The 26,153-nt window shown below is 36.2% G+C and overlaps 1 protein-coding gene across 1 annotated transcript; it reads right to left on the bottom strand.

Annotated features, from left to right (window-relative positions):
* Positions 1-126: 126 nt before the first annotated feature.
* mboat2b (membrane bound O-acyltransferase domain containing 2b) lies at positions 127-26,153 on the bottom strand. The gene is made up of 13 exons (XM_042777832.1): positions 25,841-26,153; positions 11,580-11,725; positions 9,935-10,012; positions 6,995-7,090; positions 6,856-6,911; positions 5,127-5,181; positions 4,731-4,914; positions 3,872-4,064; positions 2,891-2,994; positions 2,734-2,798; positions 1,794-1,926; positions 1,490-1,641; positions 127-1,397 (listed from the first exon to the last, which is right to left on the bottom strand). The coding sequence occupies exons 1-13, from the start codon at positions 25,922-25,924 to the stop codon at positions 1,154-1,156; spliced, it is 1,590 nt and encodes a 529-aa protein (XP_042633766.1). The 5' UTR covers positions 25,925-26,153; the 3' UTR covers positions 127-1,153.

Below are 26,153 nucleotides of genomic sequence, written 5' to 3'. Positions count from 1 at the left end.
CAGGTTGAGGCATGTGAGAATGCGGAAGGCTAAATTACCAATGCGTATTAAACACTTCACTACTGAGTAGCATGTACATTATCTTCATAAAATGGTTCATCAGAAGACAAACAGACCACAAAGGAGTAGTAAAGGACCTTTTTTTTTAATCACATAATTTGCAAAAAACAAATGTTCCAGATCCACAAAGAGAACGTAATGTTTCAAACAAATCCAGTGGACATCCTCTACAATTTCATATATCTTTAACACAAACCTCAGCTTCATTTCCAACTTTAAGCAAGCTAAACCCTGAAGCTGACTGAGGCCATACAAAATGTGCATTACTCTGCATACAGAATCACCACCTGCCTGACTCGCAAAAGTCATGCAGTTAACAGTACTATCCTTTTGTTTTCTTTTTTTAAGGTGTTACTTTAACATTTCATTACTTTCCAAAACTCCCAGTTTAGATTGGATTATTCTGAAAAATACTTTGTTTATGAGAAAAGAATCTCTGGTCTTTAAATTGGAATGTATTATGAGTAACTTTCAGAGTTTTATGTGAAGACTACATGGACGAGAAGCTATGACAGACCATAACAAACATAACATGACAAAGGGCCAAGAGCCCAGTTTTTAATGCCGCAGCCATGAAATCAAATCTTAATTCAGTCTTTTTGACTTCAAAAAACATCTTGTCTTAGAATTTTTTTTGGACATTTAAAGTTTCTTTTGCAAAGACATCCTCCATCCTTTAATCTTCTTTTTTCCAATAACTTTATTATTTTTCCTGTTAGTTCAGTTATATTTATTTTTACCCCTACCACATTAAAACCTTTTGCTTTCAAATCTAATATTGCCAGCTTTTTGCAAGTGATATTGTCCTTGTCCCTTTCGCAAAAAAAAAAAAAAAAAAATTCATATTTACAGCCCAATACAAGACCACCAGATTAGGACACTAATACTTGCTGTGACAGGTTGAATTACAAAGGCAAGGTCACATAATTCTATACAACAATGTTTTCTTGGCAATAAAACTCCTCTTATACCAGTCTGATTCCATCATCTCGAATCACTGTCCAATCCCAGTACCACTATACTGAGCCAAGAGATGACTTACTCTGTCAGTCCAGACAGAGCTTGGTAGGTTGGTTTATTTGTGAGCTGTAGTTTATCTGACTCTCTTCATGTGTGGCTGGAGAATAGGTACATCTGTCCAGTCTGTGTGTGTATAGAAGATTGGTAAGGTGTTCCAGGACTCATGTGGCTTTTTGTTTCTGGTGCTGTTGCTGTCTGTGCTCTCCAGGCTCGGTTGTACGGCAGGCTGTTGCTCTTTCAGCCGCAGGTGGCGTGGTTTCACAGGCAGCACGATGGCCAGCAGTATACAGCCTATGTGGATGCAGAAGTACCATGACCTACAAAGTGATGGAGACAGTAGAATGTCAACTCATGAATGAAGAAAAAAAGTTATGCATTTTTAGGATCCATTTTTGTTTGTTTTTCCCACCTGTAGAACTTGAGCGAGGGGCCCACAGAAAGCAGAACAAAGGGAATCACTGTGTAACAAATGGCAATCTGTGTAGCCGCCCATGTGATGACATCATACACAAACTTGAGAGTTGGCGAACCCATGAAGTATGGTCTTACATTGTGTCTCACCTGAAGGAGAATAGGAAACACACCATAAAAATTTTTGGTTTTCATCAAAAAATAATACAAATCCCTGTTTCCTATTTATGTCCAAGCGAAGGGACAGGACTATTCCCTATGTGAAGTGTACTTCATGTTTGGTAGAATGTAATGTCACTCACAGCTCTGGCTGCAAGAGTGATGACGATGCCAGTGAGGAAGGTGAGGTAGTAGCCTGGGTAAGCCCCATGCCACATGGCTGACAGCAGGAAGGTTGCAGCTGTGGGGTTGTAGGGACAACGTTCATAACACACCCTACAAGACAACACACAGTGTCACACATAATAAAACAATATGCAACAATCATGCTTGCATATAAATAAAATGAGGAAGGAAATGATTCTTCATCTTTTCATCTAATGCTTATACTTATATGCTTACAGTAACGGTTGTTAGTCTGTTTGCTTCTAATGACAACATGTTAATTATTGCTAAACTGGATAATATTTTAAACAAGAACAGCATTTTTTTAATAATGAAGGTAGAGGACGAGTGACAGGTACTACTGTAATCACACTACCATTTAAAAAGTCAGGGGTCAGTAAGATTTTTTTTTTAAGCAATTAGTATTTCATTGATCAAGGATGCATTAAATTCATCCAAAATGTATCATGTTACCAAAAAAGATTTTAATAGCAAACAAATATGGTTCTTTTGAACTTTCTATTAATCAAAGAATCCTGAAAAGAATCTATCATAGTTTCCACAAAAATATTGAGCAGCACAAATGTTTTCAACATGATAAAAAATAGAAATGTTTCTTGAGCAGCAAATCAGCATATTAGAATGATTTCTGAATGATCATATGACACAGAAGACTGGAGTAATGGCTGCTGAAAATTAGCTTTGTCATCACAGGAATAAATTACATTTTTAAATATATTAAAGTGGAAAACAGTTATTTTAAATGGTAATGATATCCCAATATTACTGTTTTTACAGTAGATTTGATCAAATAAATGCAACATTGGCGAATACAAAAAAATGCTTTCAAAAGCATTTCAGACCCCAAACGTTTGAATGGTCATGTACAATAGCTAAATGCGCTCTTCCTGTTCTTACCTTTTAAGCCAATGTGCTGTTTGAATGTTCCAGTTGTCCAGGAATACCTTAAAGCTGGTGGCAAGCTGAAAATATAAGAGTTGACTTGACTGATTATAACACTTCCGAATCACTCAGAGGGGAAAAAAAACATCAACTTAAGAGCAACCGAACTGACCTCTATATTCATGATCCGAAGGTTGGAAATTAGATCCCATCGAGGCAAACCATTACTGTCATAGCCATTAAATCCAAATCCTGCTGCGTTATTGATGGCATCAGCTATTCAGAAAGACAGAATGAGTGTCAAGATACTCACATCAGATATAATAAAGGTTATAAAATCCAGAACACACAGCACCAAGTTTGTTTCTATAAAGTGTAATGGAGCAAGTATTTAGTTGTCAGGAATTGAGATAATTCTGGAAATGCTTGATGTAGTGTTTTCTAATTCAAAGAAGTGTGTAACACAACTACAATAAATACTGGTAGAATCTTTTCTCTTACCATGTTAGAACCTACTACATGAATTGAATAACTGCATTCAAGTATGAGTTTTAGTTCAATCTTTAGTCTGAAGAGGGCAGTAAAACACAAGTAATATGGACTAACTCTAATATGGTGTTGTGTAAGATGTTGATCCCAATTCAAATGGGTCACACAACCAGTGATGGATGATGCATCCTAATGTGTAATTAATCATGCCCAAGGTATAGCATAAACGATAATGGAAACGTGAAATACAAACTAATGCTTGTGCTTGATTAAATTATTCTTTCCAGTATTGTTCAACAAGACACATATATAACATTTGGGGAGAGAAAGGACAACTTGGAAATAGGAAAATGCCTCTTTGAAATGAGGGGTCACTTATTTTTCTGAGGGGGGAATAAGACATGATCAATCTGCAAAGACTTGACTAGCCTAGTATGTATATATATAATATATGCAGATTGAACATGTCTTATTCCCTCAGAAAAATAAGTGCATGATGCCTCTGTGAATGAACAAAAAAATCAAAACATGATATCCATCATCATAACAGAAGCAAAGAGAAGATGAGATAAACCAATATCTTTCAATAAAAAAATCAAAACAAGAAAAAGAGAGAGAAATCTAGCCAGATGGGAAGAGAAGGAGAGGCAGGAAGTCCACGCACCCAGAGTCCAAACAAAGTAGTATTTAGGCCGGGTGGTCAGCATGGACAAATACAGGTAGACCACCTGAGCATAGAAGGGTGTGGTGGCAATAAAATCATCATCAACGTTACGCTCCACAGGACAGACTTTGCAGACGGAGAGGAAGACCAGCAGAGAGATGAAGCAGGTGGCCAGTTTCCGGATGACCTCTGTCTGTTAAGAAACAGAAATGCACAAACTGATAGGAACTCGGAACAGGCCAACCATATACAACTTAGTAATTCTGAATAAAACATACTGTAGATAATATGTACACTACTGTTCAAAAGTTTGGGGTGAGTGCATTCTTTACTGTTGTTCAACAAGGATGCATTAAATTGATAAAATATGAGAGTAAAGACTTACATTATTCTAAAAGATTTCTAAAGCAAATAAATGCTATTCTTTTAAAATTTTTATTTTATGAAAGAATCCTGAAGTTAATGTAAATAAAATGTATGTATCACAGTTTTCACAAACTTATTAAGGAGTATAACTGTTTTCAACATCAATAAGAAGAAATGTTTCTTGAGCCCCAAATCAACATATTAGAATGATTTGTGAAGGACAATGTGACATTGAAGACTGGAGCAATGGCTGCTGAAAATTCATGGGAATAAATTACATGTTAAAACATAATAAAATAGAAAACAGTTGTATTAAACTAAATAGTTTTCACTGAATTTTAATTAAATAAATGCATAATATCTTTCCTCAAACTTTTGAATGGTAATGTATGACAACATTTGTTCAACATTTAAGCTCCCTGTGACATGAATTGGTGTATGTGATTTTATAAAAAAAAAATTATAATAATACAAACAACTTAATAAAACAAACATTTGGTGAAGGGTCATTCAGTCTGCTCTTCCCATTGACTTTTCCTTTATTCTCAAGGTCTCTGTGGCGATAGGGGGTGCCCTCGATGAAGGCAATGTAATCGTTATAAGAGCAGGTGGGACCAGCCAAAATCCCCATGAAATTACAGTTGTAACTGAAGTACTCCAATAAACTGGGCATCCGTCTGAACGACACAAAAATACAGGATGATTTTTGAAGTGCATTACAACAAGAGTAACATCACATCTAATAAAGAGGACTTGGGATAGCTTAAATATAAGGGCAAAGCAACTAGTTTTTGAGACCACAATTACACACTCCCAATACATTTCTCTATTTAATTTAGTCTTTGTATTGTCAACAATTTTATTTTAAGATTCTTTTTAATCTTCACACCTTATGGCCAACAGTTTTTGACCTTGGTTTAGCTGATCTTCTTTCCTTGCCATTCCTGTAAACATACACACACACACACACAAAAAAAAAACATCAATACAAAAATACATAATAAAAGTCCCAGGTAAAGCAAATAAAGCTTCAGTCCACATTCAAGTTAGCTGCATGGAAAAGGAAGACCAGTATATTATTCAAAATGACCAAAGGCGCACAAATTCTTAGCTTGTGAGTTTCATCTAACACTCGCTGGCCTCTCCCTGATTTACAGAGGTAATTAGAGAGGGAAGAGATGTGCTGTAAACTGACTTGGCTCAGAGTTCATGTGGTCGACTCATGAATCTCCTCTCCCTCAGTTGTTTGTCTTCCCGCACGATAAGGCAGGGCGACCCAGGGAAAGTGGCTTGAATAATTTCTTGTTGTTTTATCGCTACCCTTATGTACATAACAAGCCGAGCCACTTAAAATGCTTTCATTACAGTTTATGGCGGACTCAGTGAGCAGCAGCAGTGCAGAGACAGAGCTTCACCCACAATAAGCACCAACATGTCCCAGAGCTAGTGATGGAGGTCAGCAAGGACTTCTATGAGGGAATTTGTCCTATTAGTGTCCTACGGACCATAGGGAATATCAATGACAGGTTATTCAGGGCAAATAGCAAGTGAAACCACTTTATAAGAACCCTGGCAGAGAGCTTACATACAATTTATATCACAAAACAATTTTATATCAGAGTAACAGAACATATCACAATACAGTTATTTGTACTGGAAATCAATAAGAATTGCTTTATATGTAAAATAATCACATGGTATTGCCCATTTCTGGATAATCCACTGATACTGATCCACTGATTAAATACTTTCCAAATGAAAGGTACTTCATCTCATTTGATTATGCTCTATATTTATCCGGACTATGATGAACACTAAAAGATACAATCATTCATAACAAATGAATGAGATGTCTGACATCAGTGCAAAAAAGCATCATGTTACGTAACATGAGCTAAAAACAGACTCAAAACAGTAAAACTAATATTAAAAAAAATCATTTGTGACAGCACATCAATTTATTTCAATATTAATGCCTCAAGTTTCAACAACACCTCTAGTCTTGTATTTGTTCGTATTAAATTACAACTAGACAGCAATAAAACTAGACTGTGTCGAGAAAATTAACAATGTTAAACATGCAACAAAAACTAAATAAAAATATTCTACGTAAAAAAAAAAAACGTAATAGTTATGTGCAGCATAAACAGTACCAAGAAATTCTGATACAATGCCGCCACTGCAGTGTAAATCATCATCTCGTCCAGTCCTACTCTTGCACTAGACATTCAGTGAGGATAAAACAGAGAGTAAATCTTAAGGGAATCCACTCAGTTTAGAAGAATCTGCATCACAAAGGAGCAGCTGAACTCAGCAGAGGATAAAGAAATGAATTAGTGATAACGGTATTATTAAGAAGTGTGGTGTGGGGAGCACACATCATAAGGGTAATCTGTCACCCTGTGGAACAATAGAGGGGTGAAGAGAAGGAGGGTGGCTTGTTTTCATTTGCTTTCATTTCATCCCTGCTGCCTTCCATTTCTGTAATTAGTTTCTCAAGCCCGCTGCCAGCACGTCTGACAATCACAACAGCAGCCGCCTTGAACAGCATCCAGAACAGAATCCCAGTGCTTCATCCCTGTGTGTATTCTAAACTTTAACCAAACACACACACTCACCATCATGGATCTCAAAAGCCACACTGGTTATCTTCTGTGTGATGACCATCATCGGCCTGTCAGGGAGAAAAAAAGAGATGTGAGTAGACAACACAGAGAATGAAGCTTAGAAACTTCACACAGAAAGGCGTATTCTTACCCTGTGAAATCTGCAGAGTACATTCCGTAATCAAAGACGTAAACCCGGGTGATTTGGCAGAAGCTTAGATAACCCAGGGCGACCACCAAACAGTATCTGCAATGTGAACCAAACAGCAGGTTTTACATTGCAAGACATTTCTGATGCATTAATGCACTTACGTACCAAAAATGAAAAACTTGTACTTAGTTCCATTCATGTGTAATACGATTTCAAGTCAATAGTAGAATCCATCAAAAAGCAACCAAGCTCATTTTGGAAAAAAAAGAAAAAAAGTGCACTTTTTTTGCACTTTATAAGAATGAAATAAGATTGCTAGTATCTAGGCATGTAATCCTTTTATTTGGATACACAGAAAACGACTTTCAAGATGAGCTTGGTTGCTTTTTGATGGATTCTATTAATGCACTCACAACCATTTTTCTTCAGATGATACACATAAATTGTAGTTTTTCAAGAGCTTTGATATCATAAGGGCCTGGAGAATGCCATACAGAGAATTTTATGATCCATTAAATCCCAGAAACAAGTAAAAACATTACTTTTAAAAATAAGCTAACAACGAAGTCAGTGATATTTCCAGAAATGAACTCAGCTGTGATGAGGGCTTTTGAGTGCCCACTGTCTAAAAGAATCTGGATATATGAGGAAGTCTAATTTTAGAAGTGTGATTTATAGACCTGGAATAGTCATGTAAATTATTCAAATCATAAAACTTCGTGGGCATTTTTAATGAATACAAATTTGTCTCATTGTAACGTTTTATTTTCAAACTCTAAAACAAATCACAAACAACTGGAAAAGTCATGGGGCCATAATGTTGTGGCCTTAGTGCCTCTTCTCATATCATAAAATAATTTGAACTGCAAAAAATACTTAATATCCATTTAATTATGCACTATATGTACAGTATGCTACTCATGTAAGAAACTGTTTAATCAGGATAAATGGACAGTCAGCCTGTCACAAAACTCCTGTGTCCTCTGATCAATACTTTTTGCCAGGTTACTGGTTTTGTTTGATGGATTTAGTAGTAAGTTAACGAGATATCTACAAGCTTAACTGTATATTCTGCTTTGTTTTCTGAGTCATGTCTAAGAGGGTGGAAAAAGCGGTTCGAACCAGTGCATGAAAACATGAACGTCACATAAGTGCTTTTCTGTTGTGCATGCAAACATACTGACTGAGAGTTAAGTATTAGACAGCAGCCACAAACAACTTAAGTTGTGTTCTGTTCACTGCACATGAAAACAGAGGGTCATTAGTCCAGTAAACATATGGTTTTAAAATGCAAGATCTGTTAATCTCAGACAAAGGTAGGGAAAAGTAGATGAAGCTAACAGAGACTAGCATAACAGAAGCTCCCAGTCATTCTCATTATTTCTTATACACACACACACACACACACTCGCGCTGTAGTGATGACACATTCAGCTCAGGTCCCCAGACACTGCAGGTGTGAGTACAAAGATAGACGAGGGGTGTTTGTCATGCGCACACTTTCCATTCAACAATGCGAGTGTGTTCTGCAGGTCTGCAAAACAGTTTGTCCCTCAAATTAATGCCAAAAATAATGTTTCCCAAAACAACAAAACCAGTAACGTCAATAGCATTTCTACACAACCCACCAATAGAAGACAGAAAAAGGAGGAGGAAGAATTTTCTTCCTCAACAACTACCCTTGAATCATCCGTAGACAGTAATATCACCTCATTTGAAACAAAACATCCCTAAAGGGCCGTCTGGCAGAAGTCTGACAGTGAGGCAGTTTTATATTTACCACCTAGTAAAAAGTTTCTGGCAGCTGGCAGGAGATGGCAGAGGGGAAATAATGGAAGATTTTATTACACCCGGGAGGAGGACAGTGACTGATGGTCAGCGGGTGAAGAGAATGATCTCTTTCTCATTATAATTATCTCTGGGTCAGTTTTCAACTCTTTCATCAGAAGAGTCTGGCTCTAAGAGAGGGGACGACTTCTATTAGCGTGGACCTCAGTTCACCTTCCGAATGAAAAGGGGGCCATGAAGGATTCACGCGCATCTGTTCCATGGGTTCTACTGAATGTAAAGTAAAATGTTTTGAATGTAATTGTGTTCATAAACAGTTTTAATGGAACATGATATACAATAACAAAAAACAACTTTATGTTATCCATCAGGGATTGACTGGGTTTAAAAATGAAAACTGATGTCAAATAAAATGGAAAATCAGTTCAGAGGCAGAACCACTATAAGGTTACACTAGCTTTCAAAATTTTGTTGGTTATTCAGCAAAGATGCATTAAATTGATCAAAAGCGACATATAATCTAACAAAACATTTCAAATAAATGATGTTCTTTTGAAGATTCTATTCATCAGAGAATCCTGAAATAAATATCACTGTTTTCACAAAAATATTAAGCAGCACAACTGTTTTCAACATTGATCATTTTCAATTGGTAATAATATTTCATAATATTAATGTTTTCACTGTAGTTCTGACCACATAAATGCAGCATTGGTGAGCATAAGAGATTTTCCAAAACATAAAAAATTAATTTTGATGAAAAATACAAGACAAACCTTTTCCTTTGTATTAACAAGCACTGCAGAATAGTTAAAATTATGTGCAGAAATTTGTAATAAAGACCCGATACATTTGAAATTTAGTAGTATAAAATAGTAGTATGCTATAATTCTAGTATCATTTAGTAGTATAATTTAGTACTAGTATAGTCAGTTTATTAGCTTTGAGGTCATTTTAGTGCAATGTCAACCATGCACTTGTCCAGACATTTCATGGTCTCTTTAACAGTAAAAGGAGTCACTTTTTTAATGTTGCCTTCAATGCTATGAAAGTTAAAAACCAAACCAAATCAGAAAAAAAAAAAAAAAAAAAAAAATCACAGCACTTTGGAGTATTTTCAATGTTGTTATAGTCGTAAAATTATGGACTGACTTGTGCATGTGCTCAACTCCGGTCAGAATCATTATGCCATAAGTAATGCCGCTCTGGAGCAGGAAATGAAGAGCATACCTGTAGAAGAGAGAGAAAATGTTATTTGTATTAGTACAGCACATAAGAGGAAACTCTCAAATGATACTTTAGAAGTATATAACCACTCAATGAAAAATGAAAGGGAGGACTCTAACTCTAAATATGGCAGCTGTAGGAACAGAGTTCCACCTTGCAGAAGAGCCATTGGCCTTTTTGATAGAGGTAAAGCCTAGATGTAAATGCACATCATCTGGATCAGCATAAAAACTGACCTAAAGAAGCAAAATACAATTATTAATTTAATGGGTTTTGTTGCTGATTTGACATGTTATTGAAACATTGCCTTGACAGTTTTTGAGATTTTGGCTTGTCCACATTTAAGTAGAAATGAGCTGAATTTGAATTACGCAGACTCACCAAAGCGAACTATGCCTTTATGTAAAGAAAAGAAACTTTATGGAACCTTATCTGTCAGACACACTTAAGAACACACGTACACAAACACGGACAGTTTAATAAGGGTTTGAAAAGGTGCCAGTAATTAGCAGCCAGAAGTTTATCTATCCCTTATTATCATGAGTGTGGCCTATTGATCTATTTGTCTTGTTAAATGAGATGTTAATGAGCTGCGGATTTTAGTCGCCACCGACACATCAATACAAGCTTGTGTGGGCTGACAGTGAATCTCACAACACGGACATTAATGTATATAAATATGTATATGTTGATATCGACAAGACTTTTTCTAATGTTACTCTATTAATAAAATGAAAACACCAGCTTTTTCCCGCAAAGGTTTTTGCAAAGTATAGACCTACTGGAATTGAAAATCCATTTTTATTATTTTTATTAATTTTATTACTCACATTTTATTATTATTATTATTATTATTAAATGTCATTAAATTTAACTATAGTAAATTATATCATCAGACACAAAAATTTATATAACAATATGAAGTATTTTCTGAATATGCAATATTGTGGAAAAAAAGCACAGCATTAAATAATCTTTAAACCTTCTTTTAAAAAAGATTATTTTTCCAAAAAAAATGTAATGAATAAATAAAAAAATTTAGTCCTAATTGTAAATTATTAACACATTGTTATTCCACTCACAATACAAAAATGGGACCAACCAATCAACAAAATTCATTGTAACTATGAAAACCTGTATTTCTGCTTTCAAATCCTTTTTTTTGGTTTCAATAAATTTTGTAATGCTGTCTTTCATCTCACTGATGACTTTCTGAACCAAGGCTCAAAGAAATTGTTCAGTCACTGTTGCACTGAACTGAGGGAGTCATACAGGTGTATTTACAACTGGAAAAATACCACAGAATTTGATACTTGACAGTGTACTACAGACGTCAGCTTCAGCTCTCTTTATTGTCCTATAAGCTGTTTGTTTGTGCTGTATCAAATGTATGTCGTTTCACAGCCTGCTACATTTTCTATTGATTGGCGTCTGTTGTATCTTTCTGGAGAGTCACACCAGCACAAATCCTGCAGTCAAGCAGCAGGGAGTACAAGCAAAAACTGGTTTCAGTTTACTTGTGGACACACAGAGAGGGATGTGTCAGTGTGGACTGCAGGTGAATACTCACCAGCCAAAGCAGAAGAGGGCAAAGTAGATGCCCAGCAATGTGGCCACCACATGCCGCACAAAAGGACTGGTCTTGCTGGGGTGCAGATAGAGCCTGAACCACACGGCCGTGAGCAGGGCACAGAGCTGACATACTACGAAGTTCACCTAAAAACAAAGAAACAAAAAACACAACTGATCATCAACTAAACTTAGGCCATCACCAAAAGACTGACACTTAGATCAGCTTTATAACTTTTCCGATTGGTTTGTATGTCACTTCTGAAGAAGTAATTCAACTTTTGTGAATAAAACAAAATACAATCTAATTTTTAGTGCTGTCAATTGATTAAAAAAATAACTAATCACATTTTTTTCGGAAATTAATCATGATTAATCACACTCACTCAACGTTAAAGTTTTTAATATACCTTTAAATATAGCAATAACTTCACATTCCGTCTTCAAATTAATGTAGAAGCAATTTAAAGACAGTATATTTTTTATATTTGTTTATTGGCATCTTTTTTTATGACTGTAGGCGAGTATCACTGACACCAACACTACTGATATCTGCAAATAAATTCAGGATCGCAATATACAGTATTATACATGGATAACCATTTTAAAATTGGCTAAAGATTATATTTAACAGTAGCAAAGACCACCTATGTTTACCTTTTAGATGACTTAAATGTAAAAATATAAACAAAAATATTACTATACCACTTTAGGAAACTTAAATTATATTGTGTATCCCCACTCCACATACATTCAAGTGCATGTGCCCACCAGTAACTTGCCCTAATCCTGAGTACATAGTTACAGTCTTGCTAACTGCCAAGAATAGCACTTAATAATGAGTCCACAAAAATAAATCCACCACAACTAAGACACACCTTGTCACCACAACTAAGACACACCTTGTTTTGTGACATCCAATACATGGTCTGCATGCTGTATCCTATGCAGCATTGAAATTGTAAACACATCAAAAGACATCTCAAGCTCCAAGTAATCAATATAAAATCATGCTAAATGACAGCTGACAGCACAGTAATATAATAGATCCACGTGTCTTTGAGATTAGCTGAGCTTGGATGTTACAAAAATCTGAACTGAAAACATAGGTTCACTACTTTCAAGTCTTGAAACACTTAACCCCACTGACAGCAAAGAACTGTCCATTATGAACCACAGCCCATGAACGATAAGCATGCTGTTTGAGGCTGAGACTTGAATGAGTTACAAGTAATTATGAAGGCTCACATAATGTCTCAGACACAACATAAATAATCCATAATGGATGAAGGATTATCAACCAATTTTGACAGAGGCTTGTTTGTCACTTTCTTTGCAGACATCCTGTTGCTTTCTCACTCAGTTTCATCTGTCCATCTGTCACACTTGCAGCAAAGCATGAAGCACACACAACATACTAAATAAATCAGTTAGTTAGTCACAGGAAATCACACAGCTAAGTAACAGAAACTGCCTGGTAATATCTCCACAAAAATAAATAAATAATAAATATTTGAGACCAACACCTTCATGCTGGCTCAACCCTGCAACATAAGAGTTTTGAGCTGTAGCCTAGCCACAGTGCCAAACATTTTACCACAAAGCCACAAGTCATTGCATTGTGATAAGACAAATCATACTAATAATGCTCAACTTCATTTCACTTTACAGTGGCAGATTGCAAGAGGCTCCCATGAGTTTCATCCCACTACCATTGTTTTCTGATTCAAGTGCCGAGTATACAGAGGGCACATCCTGCTTAGATTCAGACTTTCAGAGGTTCAGAGAAAAGGTGCCATGAAAGATGACACCAACTCGGGATCTCAATACAGATTATAAATCATGCACTCATAAGAGCTCGAATCAAGGGCAGTCAAGGAGAGAGGAGAGAGAAAAGGAGCTCGAGCAAACATTTTTATAGAAGAACATTAAAAAGGCTCATTCACATACTCTGCCTTAACAGCCAGTTGTAAATGAAAAAACCTGGAAAAGCAGGGCAAGTTATTGACCTTGACGGCACCCATCTGAAGCAGATGCTTCTAAACTTTTGACTTTTTGACACATGATTTCGTTTTACAAAACCTAATCAACATCATGAGCCCATTTTTGTGAAATTACTGCTTTATCGTTTTGTTAAAAGGTCTTGATAAAATCACTTTTGGTGAAACTATTAAACTGGCAAATTGGGGTGATTTAATTCAATCATAAAAGCTAAGGAACAGTTTTCTGTGCTAGAACATCAGGGAATTTACAGAAACTCCTTTGTGATTTCTCATAAGAAGAAGAAATGGACTCGTTCAGACCTGCCAACCTTGGAAAAATTTTTTGAGTACCATCAGCGTGGGGGTGGGGGGGGTGGGTGTTTACAGTTTACTGTTTTTTACTGTTTACCTTAACTGTTTAGTTATTTTTTGCTATTTAGTGGTTTTTATGCCATTAAAAAAAAAGAGAAAAACTACAGCACACTTTAATTAAAACTTCAGTACACTTCTGTATAGGGCTGGGCGATATGAGCAAAAATTCATATCTCTGTATTTTTTGGCTGATCTGCGGTATACGGTAGCCTATATATCTCGGTATTTTATATTTTAATTAAACAAATAAAGTGAATGTAAGCATGTAGGCATATAGCTATTATGTGCAAAAACGGGTTAAAATCACATTACACTGTAACATTGCAATCTAAAAACAACAACAACAAAAAATTTAAAGCAGAAGACTAATTGAGTAAAAAGGCTATTTTGATTACCCCATTACACTTTACAGTTGCTATCATACAAATACACTTACTTATAGGTTTAAAATTCTACGTCATATTTAATGTCCAACTACAAATATTTCAGCAAAATGTATATTTTAGTCAAGAGTTATTGCGCTCCCTATTTCATTGAGCTCTGTCTGATTGGCGTGCATGCGCGCTGCGGCGCTCGTTCTAAATGAAGTCTGTGGAGATTAGCGGAGAATCGCTAAAGCAGAAGCTTATGCACTTCTGACAGCAAAATTAGAAATATTTCCATTGGTTTTTAACATTTACAGATGCAGAATATACCTGTGAAATGCAAGTTATGCATGAAGGAAAAACAGCACATCTCAAACACATTAAACAGCGCGTCTCTGTCACCCTCACACAGCCTTTCTGTCAGAGCATCTGACGTGGCGCGCGCGAACCCCTTTGTACGGAAACCATAAAACTATAGGCTTCTAGGAGAGAAATAAAAACTCAGGAATTATTTAAATGCAAAACAAACAAAAGACGCTATGATTGGTTTAACTCTTCATCTTTTTCTGTTGCTTGTTTTGAATACTGCGCGTGGACAGAGGCGTAACTAGATTTTTGCGTAGTTTAGGGTGACAAATCGTACCAGCGTACTTTGAGGTCAAAATGCGTAGCCGCTACGCAAAATGCGTACAGGTTGGCAGGTCTGCTCGTTTATCTTATTCTATAAATTATTAAATGGCCATTTGAAGTACTGTATTAAGAGTCAAAGAGTAAATATTGAAGCAAAAATTAATTGCTGAAAACCTTCGTGCTTTATAAAAAATCTGTTTTGGTAACTCTTTAAATGTAATATTTATAAAACAAGAATATAAAAAAACTACAAAATTAAACTTATTTTGTCCTTAAAAAAATAAACAAGCTACAGAAATATTTTTTTTGTCAGTGAAATCAATATTTTGATGCTTAGGTGAATTGAAGTATGAAAACACTATCAAGTATGACATATAAATCATTAATTTTGAGATCTGCTAAAGAAAAAAAAAGGATGAAATACAAATATAGATAAAAAGAATAAAACTACTGTCCTATAACCTATATTTTGAATCTCTAGTGAAGAATCATTCTTATCTGACCTTTTGTAATACATAGATATCGTTGCTCTTGGCTTGGAATTATGGTAAAATAATATGGCAGATAGTTAAAGCATATATCCAATATCCAAGTGACAGGAGGAACTCAAATAACAGCCTTGAACCTGCTCACCTTCATCAATAACTCAGCATGTCTGTACATGCTTCATGTTGAAGTGTTGCTGTTCCTATGAGGCAAGCTAGCCAGAAAAGTTGGACTTCTCTTTATTTCTCTCTCTCACTATCTTCTTTAATTAATGATCCTTCATGTGTCTCATTACATTCCTAGTCTCCTTTATGTCCAGGTTACCTGGTGCCTGATCTCCAGTGTCAAGTGCAGACGAACCTGAGCAGAGGTCCTCATCACCTCAGGGCACAGGCTAAAGCTGGCTGCACCCCACTGGAGATAAACTACATCCAAGAATTTGCCAAACCTACAGATTCTGATAAGCAGCAGATAACTTTGATTTCTTTCCACACGTGTGACTCAGAGGCAGAGGACCGTGCTTGGGCTTGGCTAGAAATATCCTGGAGATTCATCAAAGTCAGCTGACGCAGGGAAAGCGAAAGGCCTCTACACTTCATCAGGTGGAGAATGTCGCTGCTGAGATGCTAAATGTGCCAATTGTCAGAATAAATGAAATTGAGAATGAATAAAAGAAAAGGGGATGTCAAAAGTACTTGGTGATATCAGCAGGGAAGTAAAGCCATTTCAGAGGTGGTGTTTTTGTTGTTATTATTTTACAAGAGAGAAATACTTGGAAAAAATGTGCACAGATGAATGACAGAACAAGTCCAGAGGGATGTACTGATGAAGTAACTAGGTACAAAATTAATAACATTCACAAACACAAACACATTTTAACATAAAAACAAAAAAAAACAATACATCAAAACAAAGCGGCAAACATAAAAAATTACAAAACAAACAAGCAAAAAAGCAACACAACGAATCCATAAAATGTCAGTGGTTTTATAATGAAGCACAGGATCACAAAACCTTGCCTAAATATTCCTCCCTGCTCTGCCTTGTAAAATTAGAGTATAGAAAAACAGGACAGTTGGGCTTGTAATATTGTTACAATTTCACAGTAGGTTATGGGATGACAGTAACTTCTCTGACATTTCAAAAAAACGCATTTAAAATGCATTGGCTAAAATAAAATTTAAAGAGCAAATAAAATTCCTTCACCTATTACAAGTGAACATATAAGCTGTATTTGTGGGTTGTATACTGAAACAACACATACATTGAAGAATAAGGCTGATAATACACGGGGTGACTTTTTGAGCAATGTTGATGGGCACTTTCCCATTGAGAATGGTTAACAAATTTCTATCTGGATACTTTAGATCATTACAAAACCCTTCAACTCAAAATAAATCCAGTTAATGTAGATATATCGCATGTGAGACAAATGATTGTCACGCGCATTTCATCAGTAAAGCCGGTTCCCTTATTACGGCTAAATCACCATCACCTGCTTTCAAATGGAGCGGCATTTAATATACAGAGCCATAGATCACTGACAAGCTACGCAATATCGCGTTCATTATCGCAGATGAATCACCTTCAATAATGAACATGATATTGCGTAGCTTGTCAGTGAAATATGGCTCTGTCTATTAAATGCAGCTCCATTTGAAAGCAGGTGATGGTGATTTAGCCGTAATAAGGGAACCGGCTTTACTGACGAAATGCGCGTGACAATCGCATGCGATATATCGCCCAGCCCTACGTTGACGGCAGCATTGCTCAAAAAGTTGCCCTGTGTATCATCAGCATAAGACATTTCAAAAGGTTCTAATTTTTATACAGTTCAGTAAAAACTGCTACATTCAAGCTTTGCATACCATGACATATGGTGCTCTATGTTAAATGGGCTGTTTGATGACAAAAAAATGCAGACAGCAATTCTGATTAATAATGATGAAGAATTATTGCTTCAATTAAGGCCATTTATGACTTAGTTTTGGCGGAACAATCTGATTGGCCTACCAATTACAGACAGAGAAAGTATTTGGGAAACCCTTTGAAGAACAATCACTATATTTGCTGTTCCGTTTGGGATCGCTAGAGGTGCAAAGATGACACACTTCGGCTTTAAGTGCATCCTTAAGAAGCCTGTTGCTAGGACACAGTCCTCCTAAAAATAAGAGAGGACACTGAGGTGCAGAATGAAAGCTGCCCGATGCATTCTTCAGACTTTTCAGCTGTCACTGGCCACATGCTTGGCCTGATTGATTTGCTTTTCACTCCGAGTGCTTTTATGGAGATCAAAGCAAAGTAACCTTTTTCATATCTCTTGCAGTGATATGCAACTGAAACCCAATTACAGTTGTATTCTGCATGGGCTATAATGTGATATAGAGTAGGAATATTTCCCTCTTAGTACTATAGATCACATTCATCTGGTTTAACTTCAAGACCCAGATTTTAAACATAATTTTCATTTACAAAAGTGAACAACAATGCCCTTAAAAATTATGAATTGGTTTATTATTGGTTTCTAAAAATATCTTCTAATGTTTTAACTAGAGATCCACCAATATGGATTTTTAGATGGCCGATGATGATAAAGCGAGCCAATATAAGATAACATGATAGAGCACTATTTAATTTAAAGTTGGTTAATAATACATGCATAACAATTGCTGAAATTGATTACTATAATAATTAGAAATAAATTATTGAAAATGAATCAATTAAAAATATTTAAAAAGAAATATGTAGATATGAATAGATATTCATATTAATATTCATATAGATATGAATATTAACTTGTTTCACTTCTGTTTCAGTTTATATAACCAATTCTTACTATGTGTTTCCAGATCCCTACTATCACTACCACTCATCACAAACCACGCATCACACAATGTAGGCAGCGCAATCTTAACAACCTCCACACTTTGCCTATGTCTGCTAATACACTAATTTCTTTTTCTATTGGTCTATACTAAGTTACTGTTACCTACCCTCTTAAAATACATTTTGTAGTTGTCTATCGACCCCCAGGACCACTAGGTAACTTTTTGGATGAATTAGATGTGCTGCTCTCAACCTTTCCTGAGGATGGTACTCCCCTAGTTATGCTTGGAGATTTCAACATCCACCTAGATAAACCTCTATCTGCAGACTTCCACACTCTGCTTGCCTCTTTTGATCTCAACCGAGTGTCAACTACTGCTACTCACAAATCAGGCAACCAACTGGACCATCTTTTGATGCTAACAGTGCTACGGATACTTTCTGCTCCACTTTTACATCTTTCTTAGACACTGTTTGCCCCTTGTCTTCCAGGCCAGCCCGTACCACCCCTGCAGCCCCTTGGTTATCTGATGTTCTACGCGAACATCGTTCTAAGCTTAGAGCTGCTGAAAGGGTGTGGCGCAAATCCAAAAATACTACTGACCTTAATGTGTATCAGTCACTCCGCTCTTACTTCTCTGCTAACGTCTTCACTGCTAAAAGGACATACTACCATAACAAAATTAACAATTCGTCTAACTCTTGCATGCTTTTTAAAACATTTTCCTCACTCCTTTGTCCTCCTCCCCCTCCTGTTTCATCTCTAATAGCTGACGACTTTGCCACATTTTTCATTAATAAAATTAAAAACATCAGTGCACAATTTTCCACACCACAATCCATCAAGCACATCTCACCAGCAAACATACACTCATTCACATCCTTCTCTTCACTCTCTGAGGCAGAAGTCTCCAAACTCATCCTTTCTAATCATCCTACTACTTGTCCGCTTGATCCTATTCCATCTCATCTCCTTCAAGCCATTTCTCCTGCAGTTGTACCTGCACTCACCTACATCATTAAAATATCCCTCCACACTGGTGTTTTCCCCTCATCATTTAGACAGGCTCGTATAACTCCACTACTTAAGAAACCCACCCTCATCCCAACTCTTTTAGAGAACTACAGACCAGTTTCCCTTCTTCCTTTCATTGCAAAAACACTTGAACGAGCTGTATTCAACCAAGTCTCTACCTTTCTCACACAGAACAACCTCCTTGACAGCAACCAATCTGGCTTCAGAAGTGGACATTCAACTGAGACTGCCTTGCTCTCAGTTGTTGAAGGCCTAAGACTGGCAAGAGCGGAATCCAAATCTTCAATATTTATCTTGCTTTATCTATCCGCTGCTTTTGACACTGTTAACCACCAGATCCTCCTGTCAACCCTACTGACAAAGGGCATCTCAGGAACCGCACTCCAGTGGTTTGAGTCTTACCTATCAGATAGGTCCTTCAAGGTATCTTGGAGTGGTGAGGTGTCCAAGTTGCAACATCTAACTACTGGGGTGCCTCAGGGCTCAGTTCTTGGATTTCTTGCTGGATGAAGGACCATCACCTTCAACTCAACCTTGCCAAGACAGAACTGCTTGTGGTTCCAGCAAAGCCATCGATTCAACACAATTTTACCATCCAATTAGGCACATCAACCATAACTCCTTCAGAAACCTTGGAGTTATGATTGATGATCAGCTAACTTTCTCAGACCACATTGCTAAAACTGTCTGGTTTTAGCTAGATTTGCTTTATTCAACATTAAGAAGATCAGGCCGTTTCTGTAGGAACATGCTTCACAACTCCTTGTTCAAGCTCTTGTTCTGTCCAGGCTGGACTATTGCAATGCTCTCTTGGCAGGTCTTCCAGCCAGTTCTATCAAACCTTTACAATTAATCCAGAATGCGGCAGCAAGATTAATTTTTAATGAGCCGAAAAGAATACACGTCACACCTCTGTTTATCTATTTGCACTGGCTACCAATAGCTGCTCACATAAAATTCAAGGCATTGATGTTTGCCTACAAAACCACCACTGGCTCTGCACCCCTTTACCTAAATTCATTACTTCAGACTTATGTGCCCTCTAGAAGCTTGTGTTCTGCAAGTGAACGTCGCTTGATTGTGCCATCCCAAAGAAGCACAAAGTCACTTTTACGGACTTTTCAATTAAATGTTTCCTCCTGGTGGAATGACCTGCCCAACTCAATCCGAGCAGCTGAGTCCTTAGCCATCTTCAAGAATCGGCTTAAAACACTTCTCTTCCATCTTTATTTGACCGTCTAACTTTAGCACTCACTATTCTAATTCTATTCTTAAAAAAAAAAAAAATTCTAACTACCTTTCTAATATTTTTATATTCTATCTGTTTTCTTTTTAATTTATTATACAATTACAAAAAAGACCTCAAACAATAGCTTGCTCTATTCTTTTTCTATTCTATCTGTTTTCTTTTTATTTATTATATTATTTAAAAGCCCTTGCTATGTGTACTGCATTTAAGCTAATTGAGACTTGTTATAGCACTTGTATATCATTGCTCTTTTGTTGTTTTTGATTGCTTCCATTGTCCTCATTTGTACAGTAATCGCTTTGGATAAAAGCGTCTGCTAAATGACTAAATGTAAATGTAAATGTAAATATGTAAAATAAACTGGTTTATACTTAGCAACTTCTTGCTTGATTCTGTAATCCTATAATAATATTTTCTGTAAGAAATTGAGGAAAAAATTTAAAGTGAACTTTCTAACCAGCAGCGCACTCAGGCCAAAAATAAAAACTTATGGGCCAATGGCAATTAAAAATGCCAAATATCGGCCGATAATAACAGCCTTGGCCATATATCAGTTGACTAATAGTTTTGCTTACTCCGCTAACTGTTGACTCAAAATGTGCTTATGCAATAGATTCAACCTCCAAATATAACAACAGAACACCTGCATTTTTCTTTGTGCCTTGAAAAGAGCAAACATCTGAAATCAAACCTTTTAGCAATCCTGCTCCATAGCCATGAGGGGTCATCATAACATTTAAGCGAGAACCATTTGTGGTAGGGTAAGCTTTACTACACTTAACCCATTAATCTCCCTAACCAAATGCCTGACCTTGGTTATGGCATTGGAATTACATGACAAGCAGTTAGCCAATGATTAAATCGCTCTTGAGCACTAAGTGCTCCCACCAAACAGTGCATTAGATACTCAATTATTTATGGGTGCTGCTAATGCACATGGTGCACTCATGCTCCTTTCAACTGAGCAGGTAAGGATAAACATTACAGAACACTAAGCCCTTGACACTACAGTGAAATCTGGAGGAGATGGACCACTCCATAAGAGCTTCCAAAGCAACGTATCATGGATATTAAGATTGAATGAGCCTTTGTCTTTGATATGCAAAGGCTAAAATTGGTCAATTTATCTTAGAAATGGACTGGAGTTGGAGTGAAATGGATATCAGTTATCCTATACTTGCACTTAGCATCAGTTATAGATCAAAGATAATGATCTTATTATTACATTCAGATGGATTCTGCTGAGCTCTTCATGCCACAGGATTGGCCACAAAAACTTCCAGAGAAAGAAATTTCATGAAACAACATTTTACATAATACTTCAGTACTTCTAACTTCAAGATAAAATGTCATTTCTAATCATTTTTAGCAATTGCAAAAAGCTTAGACATTAAAGAACTAAAAGATAAAACAATTAGGAGTGGGTCACAATGGCTGAGTAGTGATCTAACAAATGACAACTTACTTAGTGAGGTCCTTTTTGGGGTCTTTATGCATTAGAGATGCACAGTATTTAAACAAGTATTTTGATGTTATGCTAATAAGCAATAAACAACAGATAATGGATATTAAATAGCCAAGATCAACTGATATGGATAAATTAATAAAAATAAAAAAAATATTGCAATAGTGACTCATAACAGATATATTGTTAATTAAAAATGATTATTCCACTTTTGAATACATGTTTCATTCTGCTGTGCTCTGTCCAGTTGTTTATGAATGCAAGAATACATCACATGTTAATGCCTGATTTTGAAAATGTGTAGCTTTTCACATGCCTAGAAAATCCTTTAGAATAAAAACTCTCTGGACATGTCTGTATTTAGATTTAAAGGTATATGAGGTGTTTTTAAATCTCTCTCTGTTAAAAGATTTCTTTAGGCCAAACTTTGGCTGCGCACTTAATTCTTGAATAGACCTTGTTTGTTATGTAACCCACAAAACAGCAATGTGGCAACTAGAGGATTTGTTTTTCTCCAGCACATCAGTGAAAATGCTGAGTAACAGAGCAAACCGCAGGTGCAGTCTCTAAAACAGTTCCACACAGGGATCCTTATCCCCTGGAGACGTGCTAAATTAATCTGTATCTTCTTGTGAGAGACTCAGACAGCCCACTGCTCCACATCACTCAATGAAGAAAAATTATCAAGCAGTTTCCAAATCAAGTGAGCATCATGCCAATTTAGGATCCAAAGAAACATGACTTACTGTATAGCCTAAACATCCAGAATGAGTTTGGGATTATTTTTAGAGTGTATTATTGTTTCCTCAACATGTAAATAACACTCAATTCCACCTCGTATTCAACTCACTGAATTAAATCAATTATTGGACTCCATTGTTTCCATCAAGGATGCCCATGGGAATAAAGTTCTGTCCTTGAGCAATTAGCAAGAGCACTGAGGCTTCCTCCTCCCGTGGGAGACCAAGATCAGGGCTCAGACATTCAAAATCAAATTCAACTCAAAACTTCTAGTTTTACTTTAGTTGTTAGTTGCTATATAGACACACGTGTAGTGAGCAAATGCTCTGAGATCAGCACTTCTTTTGATTTATTAGCGTTAAGCCTTGAACTCAATCAAACAGGCAATTGCTCCACAGATCAGGTACACAACAGCTGACTAATGAATTTGGAGGCCCGCGCAATACACACGGGTGTTTTTGCATTAATAAGACACTGAGGTCTTTGTTGAGCAAAAGTTAGGTATTGTGGTATATTGTTAAATAAGAATACCGCCTTTCACTTCACCTGTTCATTTAGCCCAAGAAAACATCACCTCTCACAGTCAAATGGTTAATAAGCAGAGCATAAAATGTCACTTCTTGATTCACTAAAGGTCTCAGCAGTCTGTGTTCTCTGAGCACTAAATACAACTGGGATGCACCAAAATAAAACTTTTGGCCAATACCAATAATTATTTTGTCGGCAGAAAATCAATAAATGGTAGATACTGTATACAAAATTCTATACTACCTTAGTTAAAAAAAAAAAAAAAAAAAAAAAAATTACACTAAAAATAAAATCAATATTTTGAAATGCTATAATTGAACTGATCACTACAGTAAATGCACCAGGGATGCACTAATATGGAAATTTCTGCCAATACCTATAATTATTTTGATGTTATGGCTGATAATCAATAAATGGCAAATGCTGTATAAAAATTCTATATTATTTTGGTAAAAATAACAATAATAATAATACACTAAAAAATAAAATCTAATGCTATAGGCCTAATTGAACTAATAACTGAAAACCAGTCTGGGCATTTTCACCGATACCAACAAAACAAAACAATCATTAATGCGCTGTAATGTGCACAAAACAGAACAGAACAAGTCATCCTGTTGTAGAAGGAACGAGGGAAACTGTCTCATCCAAACCAACAACAAACTGCACAACAGACTAAATGCATTAGTGACTTTCTCTCTTTTAGGCCCAAGTGTTACAGGAGTACAATGTCTGGCAGAGGCAGAGCAATGCTAGCAGAGTACTGCTCACATTACAGTCTGTTCTCACTTTAGAGTTACTCTCCATCAACAGGACACCTTAGAGGAGTTAACTTTTCTATTAAACCTGCATCTAAAGTGTCTGTATATAGAACATGCACTACCATTCAACAGATCGGGGTCAGGATGATTTTTCTTTAAAGAAATTAATCCATTAATTAATTAATTCAGCAACATTGAATTGATCAAAATAAATTGATCAAAAGTGACAGAAAATATAACTGAAATGTTACAAAATGTTCTATTTCAAAAGCTTTTTTTCCCTGAATTTTCTATTCATCAAAGAATCCTGAAAAAAAAGTTAGATATGGCATAAAACTATGGCCTGTGTCCATACTTCAATAAAATCTTGTCAATCATTAGGTCTGAGTTAATTGTTAAGGTTAAAATGCTTTTAACCAAAAAGCCCTAATTAACATCTATCACTTACCACTGTCAAATATTTCACTGAGAAAGGTAATCAGAACCAGCAGCATCTATCTTCATAATATGATGTACACACCATAAGCCTCTGTCCCTTAAAACATGGCTTTAGTGTTCCTGTGGCTCAGTGGTAGAGCATTGCATTAGCAGCGCAAAAGTTAAGCATCTGCTAAAATATTGTAAATGTAAATGAGTGGATGCTAAAATCAATAATTCTTCTTCAAACTCGATAAAAGCGTCTGCTAAAGGCATAAATGTAAATAGTTATACAATACAGTAGTTATTTACAAATCAATAATGGTAGACTTACCATTTCAGGTGTAAATTCTTGCAATGTGGGCCTAATATCATTATATGTATCACAATCTATCATTAAAACAAATCTTTAATTCACCTGAAATGTTTCGATATGACATTAATCAATGCAGAGAAAAATCTTACACTCAAAGTGTCCTGTTAAAATTGCTTCAGTATTTCCTGGGTGAAAATAACACCATATCATTGACCATGCAATTTCACTTAAGTTGTTCTAGTTTGTTATGTCTTCTATTAAAGAACACAGACTCAAAACAAGGCAATTACCCAAGCTGCCATTCTCTCTGGTACACACAGTGCCAAAACTAGTGAGCTGCCTATCTAGACATGGTCATCCCAAAATGCTGTCTACATAGACAGCTCACTAGGCTATGCGTAGCATCCATATATATATATATATATATATATATATATATTATATATATATATATATATATATATATAACAGGAAAAATATATAGATATATAGAACAGGAAAACAGGATATATTGAACAGGAAAAAAATAAAAATAAAATATATATATATTTTTTTATTTTAATTTTTTTTCCTGTTCAATATATGCGTTTTAAGTTTGAGCAAACAGAAATGATAACCACAAAAAAGGAAAAAAGAAAAAGAAATAAAAAACACCTTTAAAAAGACTCCCTTGGGGCAGCACGACATCGTGACGTTTCCCAAAAGTGCCTGACACTGACTACTGTTTTTCTCCGTTGTATTATGTGATCTATGCTTGCATTAATCTATGTTTAATATGAATTAAATTCGCTAATGTCCACATTTGCAAATCCTCGAGCAGTTCACCATCCATTTCATCACGCAAATGACACATTTCACGATCACATCATCAACTCCATCCGACGGAAATATGCGATTGCTCAGGCAGACGTCATGAATTTCGGGAGGAAACATTAAAAATCCAACGTTTTCATTGTCCTTACCAAATATTTTCGTGCACAGCCTGTAAAGGATTTGTAGAAGGACCTGCATGCTAATGAAAGCTGCGATGAGGGTTTTGTGCCTCCAGTAGCTACTCATTACACAAAATACAAATAACAGAAATGTACCTGATCTAACGGAAGGTTGGTTATCTCGCTTATTGGCTGTAGTAAGTCGGATCCGGTGCAGGCTGATATCGTCTCAGTGGCCATGTTTTGCTATTGTCTCAGTTCTGTGCGGTTCTCTATGACAGTGGCAGCCCAGTTCGCCCGGATTCAATCCCACATACATCCACAGCCACCTCTGGAGAGACTGTTGCTGCTTGCTGCTGTCCGCTGCTGGTAAAAAAACGGCAGTACAACACCCCACAGATCGCCACACGGATTTACAAATCCTACTACAGTGAAGGCTTGGCTCATGAATATTAATTACGTAACATGA

Source organism: Cyprinus carpio, chromosome A20, assembly GCF_018340385.1.
Source record: "Cyprinus carpio isolate SPL01 chromosome A20, ASM1834038v1, whole genome shotgun sequence".
Lineage (NCBI taxonomy): Eukaryota > Metazoa > Chordata > Actinopteri > Cypriniformes > Cyprinidae > Cyprinus > Cyprinus carpio.
The sequence above is the reverse complement of the archived record's forward strand: the minus strand, read 5'-3'. Positions and strand labels throughout refer to the sequence as shown.

Bases quoted from the DNA above. Each gene is read 5' to 3' on its own strand.
- mboat2b (XM_042777832.1), bottom strand. From the start codon at position 25,924: ATGGCCACTGAGACGATATCAGCCTGCACCGGATCCGACTTACTACAG. The intron at 4,915-5,126 runs GTGTGAAGATTA...TGTGTCGTTCAG, and splicing joins CAAAAACTGTTGGCCATAAG to ACGGATGCCCAGTTTATTGG. The intron at 2,995-3,871 runs GTGCGTGGACTT...CTTTCTGAATAG, and splicing joins CTACTTTGTTTGGACTCTGG to CTGATGCCATCAATAACGCA.